General features: G+C 31.7%; 1 protein-coding gene across 1 annotated transcript in view; it reads right to left on the reverse strand.

The window, feature by feature from the left end:
* The window catches only part of LOC126807775 (tensin-1), a 145,847-nt gene that overhangs the window by 26,767 nt on the left and 105,702 nt on the right, over nucleotides 1-13,378 (reverse strand). The window contains exons 14-15 of the mRNA XM_056103425.1: nucleotides 2,829-2,897; nucleotides 881-994 (exon numbers count right to left, since the gene is read on the reverse strand). Coding sequence (XP_055959400.1) covers nucleotides 881-994; nucleotides 2,829-2,897 — 183 coding nt within the window. The remainder of the gene's footprint in view (nucleotides 1-880; nucleotides 995-2,828; nucleotides 2,898-13,378) is intronic.

Genomic DNA, 13,378 nt, shown 5'->3' on the forward strand with positions numbered 1-13,378 from the left:
TCCTTGATGTTTCCTTTTGTTTGTTTACTGTGGCGTACAAACTGCCGTCGACAGGACCCTGCGAATGGTCCACTGGCTGATGGGATACTCTCAATTTACCACTCGGGAGGATTCCGTTCTCATTGATGTCGGCTACAAAAAATGGTAGGTTTGTGTTTCATTTTAGCCGCAAAAAAAGATTATAACAAAACAAAACGGCAAAGTAACCGTATAAAAAATTTAAAAGAGGACTATGTCCAGTCTAAGGCTAAAAGCAGTTAAGAATGAATCCAAACTACACTGCTAATAAAGACATGCATAAAATTAAGATTCTTTGCAATTTTCTTTTTCAGAAGTGAAAAAAAGTGAAAATTATTAATATATAATAAGAATACAAAATATCTTAAAATTAATTACTTTAGTATGGGTATCAATAATAATACATATATACTTTTGGTGAAAAATTCAGCACAAGCAAATTATTTGCAAAAAATAGTATTAATTAACCCTGAACCACAAAAATTATATACAATAAATAATAGAAAAAAAATATACTTCAGGAAAAAAAGCTGTTAATTTAAATTTCTAGTGGCTAGATAAAAGAGAATATTTGATTGAATGAGGTTGAAATATAGGCGTCTGCTTTCTGTAGGTAGTTTAATTCTGGTTTAAGATAAAGAATCATTTTAAAACTATGAAAAAAACACCTAATATTCCATTTTTTAAATCTGTATCAAAGGTTTTTCTGAAAGTGGGATGGACGATATTCACTTATGAACTCATATAGAGGCTGCAATAAAATGGCCTTTCATCTTTCACCTTCGGGTTACTACGGTACTTATTCACAGACGCCCATTTTGCAACATACCACTATAAATATTCCTCAATAGTCTATACTTACTGTCTAAATGACCTTCGGCAGATAATTTATTAAAATTTTCAAAAGAATCTGATCGAATTAGTTGGTCATCACCTTCATCTACAGGCACAGTTACATCCGATTTAAATCCAGTTACTGAAAGAAAATACATTGGTCAACCTTCATGATTTTTTTTGTCACATCTCAATGTTTAATTTCGAAATATTAATATGCAATCAATGGGAAATGGAGAATTAAAAACATTCAGATGGCAGATTACAGAACACGCTGTATTAATTCTGCAGTATATTCATCAGAAGGACAGCACTTGGAACCTCCAAAAACTTTTTGATCCCATTTTCGCTTTGAAATCTTGCTACCTATACTACTTTATGTGCATGTATATTGGAATCAATAGAGCTTATTAAAGGTCAAGAAAATTGGTGTAAAATTGTAATAAAGATAATTAACATTAATGATCCTAAACGTGATTTTGGAGCTATAGAATCCCTTGCCAATTACAATATTATAAAAGTTGAATTTCTAATAGAAATATCAACCCAATAATGGTTTACAAAGATATGACAGATTGAAAATTCCATCATTCTATGTTACTCCCTATGTAAAAAGCTCCCACCATCTTTATTTGCCGGGGGGTTGGATGGCTGAATGGTTAGCGTGTGCGCTCTGTATCATAAAGTCTGTCATTGAGTTAACTGGCGTGGTTTCGAATCCCCGGTTGTACGTGACAAGGAGTAGGGTCGCCTGTCCAACCTCGTGGGTTTTCTCCGGGTCCTGCGGTTTCCTCCCACTGCTAAAGACCCCTACGCGCAAGCAAATTATTGAAATAAAATTAAACCATATGTTAGTCCCGAAATGACCTAGTTTGTGTCGAGTGGACGTTAAACCCCATTTCTCTCTCTTTATTTGCCATGAACCCAATTGATGGACATGTTTTAAATCTGGTAGAATCCAAACCAGGTGATTATCTAGCATTGATATTTTGATTTTTTTTTAAATCAAATGTTTAGTAAAGAATCTGAGTATATTTAAGTGTGGATTAAGGTGTACAAATTTTGATATTGTCTCAAATATGCAAATGATGCACTGAGACATTAAGTTAATAATTCTACAAAAGAGACCAAGCTGACCCAGTTGCGGAAACTATTTTCTGTGAATTTGATACATGGTCATTCATTATCATTAATACATGTTCAGGACGCAGTCACCTAATAACATACTGAGAATATTAGTGAACAAATAAGGCTAGAATTGGCCAATCAATTACCAGCCAATCGTAAATGACAGGAGGCAAATTATTCAATTATCTTTACACAAATTATATTTACTTTAAGGAAAGGGTGATCAGGGCCATTCTGAATAATTGTCACGTTTCCAAATGTTAGGACAAGCATATTGTTTTCACTTCTATTAGAGGAATTTTAGAAGAGATAACAAAATCGTTTTAAGAGCATGTTAAAACTTACGGAATTCTATAAAGTACAAGTTTCAATGTGAATACAGAAATTAACTATGATGTTGTTGCTATGGTATAAATGTTATGTCATTTCCTTTAATAAGCTTTACTGACCAAAGGAACTAACCACTGCAAGATTCCAGTGTAGGCCTATATACATGTAGAAAAGTAATCGTGGTGATGAAATATTAAGAAAACTGAATAAATGAACAAATGGCATATTTGGGGGTTGGGACATACCCAATATAAGCCTATCTTTACAGAGAGCTGTGCTCCCTGCCCCAAACATCCCCACATTATACTCAATCAATTACCGTTAGACAGTCCGAATTACAAGGAGAGCTGTTCATTTTACTCGGGTATTTTGAGGCAGTAAATATTAACATGTACCAAGCACTAAAGGATTAAGTTATTTTTAAAAAATTGTAGCACCCCCTATCCCTATTTGCGAAATCCTGCATATGTCAATGGAATGAGAATTTATAAAGATTAATATATTTAATTAACACTTACCTGAAACAAATGCATCTGAACGTGGTCCAAAAACAAATTCAACTTTGCCTACTTCTGGAAAACGTGGATCTGAAATAAAGAAAAAACAAACCTCTAAATCTAAATGCAAATCATTCATATATACTACTGTATGAGTTTCTATAATTGAAGAGACAATGGCAATGTATGTATTTTGGGTTTAGTGTTTAATGTTTGTAAATACATGTATGACGAACACTTTTAGAGGTTAAAAATATAAAGCAGGAATGATGGAGATGTGGGGGGTCTTTGGCAAGACAAACTTTTATCATCTAGATGATTAGACATTTATTTATATAAATGAAAGCTATATCAGATATTGCACATTGAGTAACACAAAGCGAAGTTGTATCAGGTGTTCTAGAAAAAGTAAGCACACCCTACCTAATACACATAACCTTTCAATACTTATTGCTACATATACAGACATAATTAAAACCTTGATTTCTAAAGCCAAAGATGTGCGATATACATGTGTTTGTGTGTGCTTTTAACTAGGCCATCAACACATGGTATATAAAGCCTGATAATTTAGAACATCAGGCGAGTATGGCACCATAGGCCTTCCATACTTTCAGTGCCCATGATCTGCATGGCCAACTGGCATCTTGGTGCTATATATAGCTATAGATGTGATAGAGGGAGAGTTGGCTAAACTTAGCAACAGATGGTATTTCCTTACAATCTCTATAAAGGTTTAGATTTACACCTTGGCAAGGTTGTAGATAGGAAACAAATTTAGAAAATTAATCCCAAAGAGTAAATCACTTGCTCTATATATCAATGGGCTTAATGCGAAAAAATTCCATTGAAAATATCCAAATACTCTCACAGCACCAAATATATTAATATTCCTGAATTTCAATACATATACAAGTACGACAATGATACGAATTAGAGTGCCCTGTCCAAAAGTACGCAATTCTTTTATCCAGTATTGTCTGATATGGTTAATTGTTAATTTATGATCTTAATTTTTATGAATATAAGGTGAAGTATATTTTTCTTTGATATTTAGCTGCATAAATTACAAATACATTTTTCGAAATAGGTCCCAAGTCCAAACCCTATTTCATGGAAACACACAGAAATTTTTCACCATAAAACACACAAAAAAGAATGTATAGTTTTACTGGTGGATGTTATGGCTGAATAGTGGCACTTTAATATATATTAAATTGTTGATATTTTATTGCCTAGATCGGTCAATGTGTCTTTTGTTCTAAAATCGCCACTAGCACAGGCTGGAATATTAACACAATAATATATTTATTTTGTCAAACTGCAAGACTGGTGTTAAGTGAATCAACTCCGACACGAACACCACCTCCTACATGCACAACACCACACAGAAACAAAAGGTCTTGTTGTAACATCAATTACAGAAGCAAAAAAATTACTACCAAAAAAAAGTTCCGAAATCTAATCTGTTAGACATTTGTTTTTATCAAAGTGATTTACTGCTGGTTCGACAGATCATTCCTTGTATTCAAGGTCTCGCCTGTAAACTAGTAGCAATCCAAAAGTTAAATAGGGTGGTGTCGTTTTCAAAGCAAAGGCGTATGCATCTAGCAAATTACTCATTTGATGGCTAATGCACGATCGGATGGTTAAATGATAAAGTCACAGAAATAACAAATTGTATGAAAATTGCAGGAAATCAAATAAAGAGATTATTAAATCAGTGGCTCACACAAATATTATAAAATTGATATCTTTATGATATATTAACTACATTAATTATCTATAACAATTTGTATGATATTTCATGTATTAGTGTTACCTAGCAACCTGATTGTTTCTCGATAATTTTTAGGGGTGTAAATCTTAATAAATAAATGTTATTATTTTATTCTAATACATATTTTGGGAGTTACTTATAGTTATTATTCATTAAATAAGATAGGCGAATTTACAGTTACAAATTTATTATAAAAGCTATGAACAGATCTAGGATAAAAGTTTATTTTAAGAATATTTCAGTGATCCTTGTAAGAATGACTTTCCAAAACCTTAATATTGGCATATCACAAACAAATTTGAATAAAGATATAACATAGATATAATATATTCATTGTAATTAGGCTTAGTTCAAAACTTTTTATTGCTCTAAATTAGCCATATAGAAGCAGAATGGTTCTAAATGTAAGGAAATGGCACAAGAATTGTCATGATTGATGGCAGCAGGTATATGACCTTACTATAGGACTTGCCTAATTAAATAGCACTTATATCATAAAACTTTCGGGGATAGTACAAGGCATATCTTTATATCATCTTTACTACACCAAGAAGACGCATCTTTGAAAACAACACCCCAAGTTTCAGGAATTCCTTAATGAACAGCACAATATGGCTGCTGATGGAATATCTGATTCACTCATACAGCCGCTTTGTTGACTCATCCCCTTTATATATGTATATATAAATACATACTCCTGCGTAAAACATATATATATATAAATATATCACTATACTTTATCTCCAAAAAAGATAAGTATATCATGCCCTACATCCAGCGATTCATACATTCATAGTATGGAAAGAATATTGGAATATAATCAACTAACATTATTTTTAGAACTGAACTTTAAACTTATTATCAAAGGCATAATGTGCTAAATCAAGTGATTCATTCATTTTGGGAGTACATTGGAATTAAAATTTTCAACCTCTTATGATAGAAATGAACTTCTGTTTTAAATTTGTAAAAAGGAATTAAAATTGAACAATGCAGTTGATAAAGAAGTTCATAAAGTATTAATAATTCATGGGATTTTCAATTAATCTTGTAAACTGTCTTTTATAGGTCATTTCGTTCATTTAGGAAAAATACAATACATCATTGTTCACTGTATTTTTGAAGTCTTAAACCTCAAAACAAGAGTATTTATGCACTTAAGAGAAATATATTCCAAAATAAACAAATTCTTAATTTGTGCTCAAAACAGCTGCAAATGTCACAAACTTTTAAAGTTATTTGTAATTTTCCTCGTGGAACTCTGAACAATTCAAAGTATTTTTCAAATTAGTTCAATCTGAAAAATGCTTAAGTATTTTTGAATTTCTGCCATTTTATTTGATCTCAGTTCACTATTGTTGAATTAGGTGTTTTCCATATGCACTGAAAAATATAAACATCCGGCACGCAAGTTTACAATATTCCGACCTGTTGAATCTTTTAAGTCCATTTAACTTGTAAACAATTCATTATAAAATCCATTTCACCCGTCTTAAAAGAATTTAATCCAAGAATTACGTCTTAAACACACTATGTTATTTTTCTACACCACATGCACCAACAGTTCAAATGTTCAAGATATTAAGAAATTCCATTTACACAAAAACATGAACCATTACAGAACACTATCCACCATTTTCATACGTCAAACTTACCGATTTAAAACATTGATCGACATATACTTACTACGAAACACACGAAAAGAAATCTGCTATATTCCACACTTCACACAGAAGAACACCTTATCCCACAGCTAGTGGGTTGCAAGTGGTTTGTTCGCCCACCGATGGCAAAGCGTCAGTCTGATGATAGAATGGTAGTGATGGCAGATTCTACACAGCCACTCATTTCCACTGGTCTAATAATAAAACTATTCTAACAATGCCAGCTAGGTCTAAATGGCACCTCTCCAACTAATGCAGACCAAATGACTTGAACACAAAACTTTTCAAATCTGCTAGCGATAATACTACTACAACTTCAGTTCTGCTAATAATATGTGCAGACGGTCTTGTATGCCTGGCCCACCTGGAATTTCTATCTTTTCCAGATACGCAAATTCATTTGACTGAAGTATATTTGTAATAGTTCTAAATATTTACTTAGGATAAAATATCTGGAGGTAAAAACTTATGAGATAGAAACTGAAATGTGAGTCAATAATATTATCACTACGGTTGTCTTAATCATCAAATAAGTCAGACTCAGGAGTGAGAAATGACGAGTCTTTTTCAGTTTAAAGTTATGTGAAATCTATCACTACCTTAAACGAGTTAAACCTCTTTGAGTTAGGTCAGTATTTAGTGTTGAATTGGGTTGATCTGGTGTGTAATTTTGAGAAGAGATCAACAAGGTCTACATGATTAAAGATCCATGACGGAAAAGTGAGCAGAAGTAAATGATTTTAATGACACAATCAGGCAAATAAGACATTTAACTGGAAAAATAAGTCTGGAGAGTGCTTTAGATAGTAATTTAGATGATCAAAGTTAGAAATTGACATAGGTCAGATACAGGAAATTTGTGGAGAGAAATGTGTTATCCTTCTGACCATCATTTTAACTATGATGCTTTTTGTTAAAACTGCTTATTAATGTGTGGTCTGAAGCTCTATTTTCTGGAATATTGGATCTATAATAATCTTTGGGGGGTTTTTTTACATGTTGACAGTTAATCAAAATGGATTATATCTTGCTATGAGTTCGATCTACAGGTACCAGTGTGAATTTAACCAACGTGTTAAATAATTTTATTAAATCACAATTGTATTTTTCACAGAGTTCAAAGAAGACGTTTAACAAAGAAATAAATTCAAATCATGTAAAACCTATAATTGTTAAAGCAAAACATTCAATACAAAGAATATCTTTGTTACAAATTAAACATTGAAAAAACACACCTTTGGTCTTTCTAGAAAATTGTGAAATTTCAACTAAAAGAAGGGAATCATTTCGAGTTTCGAAATGATCTTAGCAACATATGTGGCACATTCTTGTAGTGCATTTAGGAAAATTCCAGAATGACAACAAATGGTTTCAATTTTCTGTCTGGAGAAACCAAAACACAATGTTTGAAATTAATGTATTTACACAGTAGCCACTTACTACAATACAATTTGAAGTTATAGTAAAAGCCAAATTCATCACCCACTGTATGATCCAAGATATATCGGAATATTGTATTTTTGCTAAAAATGCTAGTCACCATATTGTTTGATTCAGTTTTTGAAAAACAGATTTTGAAATTTCAGCTATGCACATCATAGTAATTTTACAACACATTAAAGTCTACCATTGATGATTCTCAATCATGCCATGGTGCTACAGATTTATTTTACTTTGAAATTATGTTTAATATCGATCAAATTTTATGACTTCACAATAGAAATGGCTGATTTTACTTTGACTTAAGGTAATTATACCAGTTGACGATAAATAGCTTATTCTAACAACATAATTACAGGTCACCAAAAGTCAAACTATTGGCTGATGATTTGATGTATTTTGGTACATCTGTGTCTGCTTACAGACCTACAAACCCCTGATACAAAACATACCATATTGATGGACCATTTCCATGGTACACCAAATTATCTCTGAATTTATAAAGGAATAGATGCATTTGAACACCCAAAGCACATGACCTTTGCCATTTGACCTTGGAAGGTTAACCAGAAACAACATCAAAGATTTAAAGTTAAAAACATAAATCTATCTTATAGCAGAAATTCATAAAAAATTTTGATGATTCTTGAATTATGTGTACAGAGAGATTCAGTGCAGAAAATTTTAAAGTATGTCCAAAGTTGTAATCTGGTGCAGATGGCACACAGCTCAAGGGATTTCAATCTTAGCTTATCAATAGTAACGATAAACGATCATTAAGATACACTGATGAAAGATCTGTACAAAAACTCAATAACTGATAAATTTACATGTGTTCTAAAACTTATCTTATTAATTTAAACACAGCTGAATGAAACACCTTGAAATCTTTATTTTGAAATTTATCTCCCAAAGAGTTCAGCCCTAATAAATGGCTGCTGGTTCTATTAATATATTTTGAAAGTGTACATTTTTAAAAAAAAAAAGTGCCTGGAAAATGATGGCTAGATATTGTTTTCCAATTACCGGTAAATGTTTGGTTTTTCGTGCAATGAACTCGTTGTTTATATTGAATTAGATCACTTTAAAAGCTTAAACTAATGAGAATTCCTTGTGCTTTGAATACTTGTTCAAGAGTAGGCTGTAGCGCAGGAATGTAGAACATTAAACCCCCATTTCATTTCAAAAGATAATATTTAGTTTGATAAACTAATCTATACTATAATACCCTTGTGCTATTATGCATTCTAAATTATAGTTGGTACATATCTGACATTTTGGTTTATTTTGGTACTTCATGAATTGGGTTTCTTTTTAGGTCATTCTGAAGGATTTTGCCTCTAATTCTTACATATTGTTTGTCTGTGTTAGAATACTGTAGTAGTATCTTTTGGGGCAGATATTGCTATTTGAATCATTTTATTAACTGTTATAATTAATAAACTGACAAAAGATCATTGCTAAAACAACTAATTGTATACTGGAAACCATTTGTCTTTTAAATTGGTAACTGCATATAATATTGATGTGATGATTTTTCATGTCTGAACTCACATAATATAAATATCTATTTATAAATCCAACTTTTAAAAGCAAGGATTCATAAGCCACTCTAGCTTTAATTTATCACAGCAAAGGTCATAAAACAATGGATAATGAGCCAAGGCAGTCCAGTTTTACCATGGCAAAGACTCATAAGAAATGGTTTACCAAATGTCATATCACAATAACAATGTCATATAACAATAACAAACTTCATATCTAAAGGTATAAACAAGTAATACTAGCTCATGAATAATTAAATCAAATATTATTCACACAATATAAACAAGACCCCTGGTTAGACTTTAATGCATACCTGAATGACAATAGAATCTTATGAGGTGAAAAATCCACCCACTAAATCAAGCTTGACCAAGAAAATAAACTGTCTATACAAAAGCAGCAAGTAAAAAGATCAGTTAATAGAATGGTAAATACCTGGAACTTCCAGGAACCATGAAGGTTAACTTAAGATTCTAACTGATACTACACATGGTGCTATCATCCTGATAGTCTTTTATTACTACTGACAAGTGTTTACAGGCCAAATTAAGGTTTAAGAACTGTTTCTGGTTTAACGAATTCCTGACATTAAATGCTATACCATATCTTAAGGGTGTGATGATTATGAACCCATATTTCAAAGTCAAAGGAAGTAGATACAAAAATGAATCCTTTTTATTTACATATCACAGAATTATAAAAAAAACCTTATTATTCATTTTCAGAAAATATATTCATTGTTAATGTAAATACATTCAATATTTTCTTATCAAAGCAATAAAATGGCCCTGCTGGATTCAACCTAATTGCACTTGGGCATTCCATAAAATTTTCAGATCAAAGGAAGGTTTAATTAAAAATTTGAAAACTTATTTTAAAACTATTTGTGTGGGGTATAAGGTCATGTAATGTAACAGCTACAGGAACAAATGGATGAAAATTCTATGTACTAATTTTATTTAATTTCTTGTTCTTTATGTTAAATAAATTATGAACTAATAGTGCACCAAATTTATTACTTTAAAAACTCCTATAATTAAAACTAATTAACATGCATTCACAGATTGAGAGCTTAACAAGGCATGGGAAATTTGAAATGAAAAAGTCAAAACTGACAATAAGTAGCCTTTTACCAACTACCGTAAATGGATCAAAATACAGGTGACTTACTTGCTGTATTGTCTACTTGAATGAGATTGTGAAATTATGCACCATAATTATGTAGTAAAGTTTTACCTGCATTATATATATCCATGGCTGTGACGACTTATAAAACTTTAAATGCTGTGTTTTACAATCTTGGTTTGGTAGCCAACTTTTAAAGAATGATACCTCCAAACATCTATAGTTATGCTAATTATAATCTTTTCAATCAACACTTGTTATAAAGGGGAAAAAGTGTTTTTACAAAGTTAACTGTCTCTGAAAACTGAGTTTTGTGATTATGTAAATGTGAGTAAAGATGATTTTAAGGTTGAGTGAAACTCAATGACTGATAGCTACATCATGTTTTAGCAGATTATATCAGGTACTTTGAATAATTACAAAAACATCATCCCCTTAACACCAATAAATACAACTAGCCATTTGAGTAAAACTCATGAATCGTGCAACCATTTCAGCTGAGAAATCCTGACCTACACTCAAATCTAATCTGTCAAGTTTACACACTGTCACTTTTAATCATTGCATAAACTAACATTCTCTAACATCAAATGGACATTCTATTAAAACACCTTTTGTCATGACAAGCAACAAACATACTCAGTCTAGGTAACTATTTTAAATTAGGGTATATGGGAATTGACTGGCTTATTTGCTAGTGTTTAGACTTTCATCTATAAAGTTTGGATTGCTTAAGGTTTACATTTATTTCAATTAAACATATATTATCCAAGTGCTAAATCTGCCAATTGCAGGTCTTTCTTTAGACCTGAAATGTTATGTTTTAATTAGACATTAATTAGCTTATCCAGAGCATAATGAAGTCTTGATGTCATCGCTAGTCTGCAATATTTACTAGATTACAACCCGGTCTGATGCTGCTGATTATATCAAAAAGTGGATATTCGAGACTATGTTTTTTATCGTATCGACTTTAGTAATGATTATCGAGGCTAGACCTAAAATTCAATCGCTAAATTTTCAGTACCGGATGGATCAATTTGACTGAAATTTTCAGCAAATTCCTTTTACATTATCTAGTTTTTAACTATTATAGTGAGAACTGCCAGCTCTTTATCTAATCTCCCATAATGTATCTTTAATCAAATCCAAACCATTCAGGATGGTTTTCAGTGATCACAACTAATGAAAGAGTGACTTTAATTTAGTGTACAATTATCCAAAGTTCTTCCAAAAAAAATCATTCACTTAACATCCAAGCAGGCAGATTTTGAATGTTTCTGGTTAAAACAAAATAAAATATCTGAAAGTTTTTGCTCTGTTGATATCAAACGATGCAGGAAACTGTAATACTGTTTGTTTTTCCTTCTTGGCCTAATAATTTTCAGGTTAACGATGAAGGAAAAAAAGTTTGCCAGCATCCATTGGAGAAAGATGTATATCTATGGCGGAATAAATTGAGAAAGGATGTACTCATCAACTTGTTGGAGCTATGCCAGGTAGAAATATGATCCAAGTTAGAACCTGGTCCTACCTGTCTGCTAAATATCTCCTTTTGGTACAACTTATAATAGTACATATAATAATTCAATAGGCCACTACAAGTTATTCTACAATATGTGTTTACATTTCTAAAACATATTCATCATTATTATCTTTGATATAAACCATATACCTTAAGGTCATAGGTTGTGAAGTATATGTATATTAATAACAAAATAGATTAAAGACAGCATGGTTGCTTAGAAATGAAGTATTCATTATCTTTAATAATCTAAATGTTTACAAGAGGCCATAACAAACAACATAGCAAGTCTGCATCATTAAATGACAAATTCAATAAAACAAAACTTGCAAATGCCTTGCCAGTCTATAAACAAAAATTAACATCGTTTTTAAACATTAATATGCTAGGATGAGGACTCAACAAACAGACCCTATTGGCTAACCTATCTGACATATTATAGAGGGCAAGAGCAATATCTTGACTACCACAACTATGAGTTGACCTTGGATAATTCTGGGAGCTGACATGTGATAGACATCTTTTAAGGTATCATATCAACAATTTTAACCTAATGGTTTCAATCACAGATAAATTATGTGAAAGAACTATAACATTTTCCCAGGTCATTAACCATTGGTTTATGTTTAGTAATTAACTGTAGTCCCCTTTTAATGGCCACTGTTTTAGCTGGTAAATCAGGCACTGGAAAAAACCGTTGTACCACCCCTTCCACCCTTTACCTTGGTGCCCTTAGCACATGCATGCTTATTTTGCTTAATGATTAATCCATGGCTCCATAAAATCTAGACTAATCATGTACTTGGACATAAAAATATTATTCTATTCTTTATTTTAATTAAAACATTGTCTTGTACTAAGAGAATTCATCATAAAAACATAATGGCCGCCAGTAAGCTGCCGCTTGATATACAATGAAAACAAGTTTGACACCTAAATGGAGATATCATGACACAATGTCTAATAAAACGTGTTGTGGAGTTTCAGTAGAGGAAAAGAAGAAATAACAATGCTATTTGGCAAATTGACAAATGTGTAACAGTAATAACAACAATATGATTATACTATAATATTTATTGTATAACAGTTATTGTTTTTGGAAACCAGAGTGTATATGGTCACTGTCCAATGGGGCTGATGTAATACATAACATGGCATGCAAATGCATAAGAAATAAAAGTTGCTTGATAAATAAAGATTTAAATAAATAATAGGTTGTCAACAAACTTTTATTTGAAACTGAAAAAAAGCTGCCTCTTGCAGCTTATCGTAGGCAAGCTTAAACATAGAATAAATACAAAAACTATTTGGGCACAGATGGAGTAAATGGGTAGAACTTCTTGAATTTTAGAGAGGTTACTGAAGATGAGTGGGATTTTATGAAAGTTCCATGGATAACATTAACCAAGAAACATCAAGTGGGATCCCATGGTAACCATCTATTTCAAATAGTTGATACTCACCACAAAGATATAGTCTTCAGGTAGGCATA

Source organism: Patella vulgata, chromosome 9 (assembly GCF_932274485.2).
Source record: "Patella vulgata chromosome 9, xgPatVulg1.2, whole genome shotgun sequence".
Classification (NCBI taxonomy): Eukaryota; Metazoa; Mollusca; class Gastropoda; family Patellidae; genus Patella; species Patella vulgata.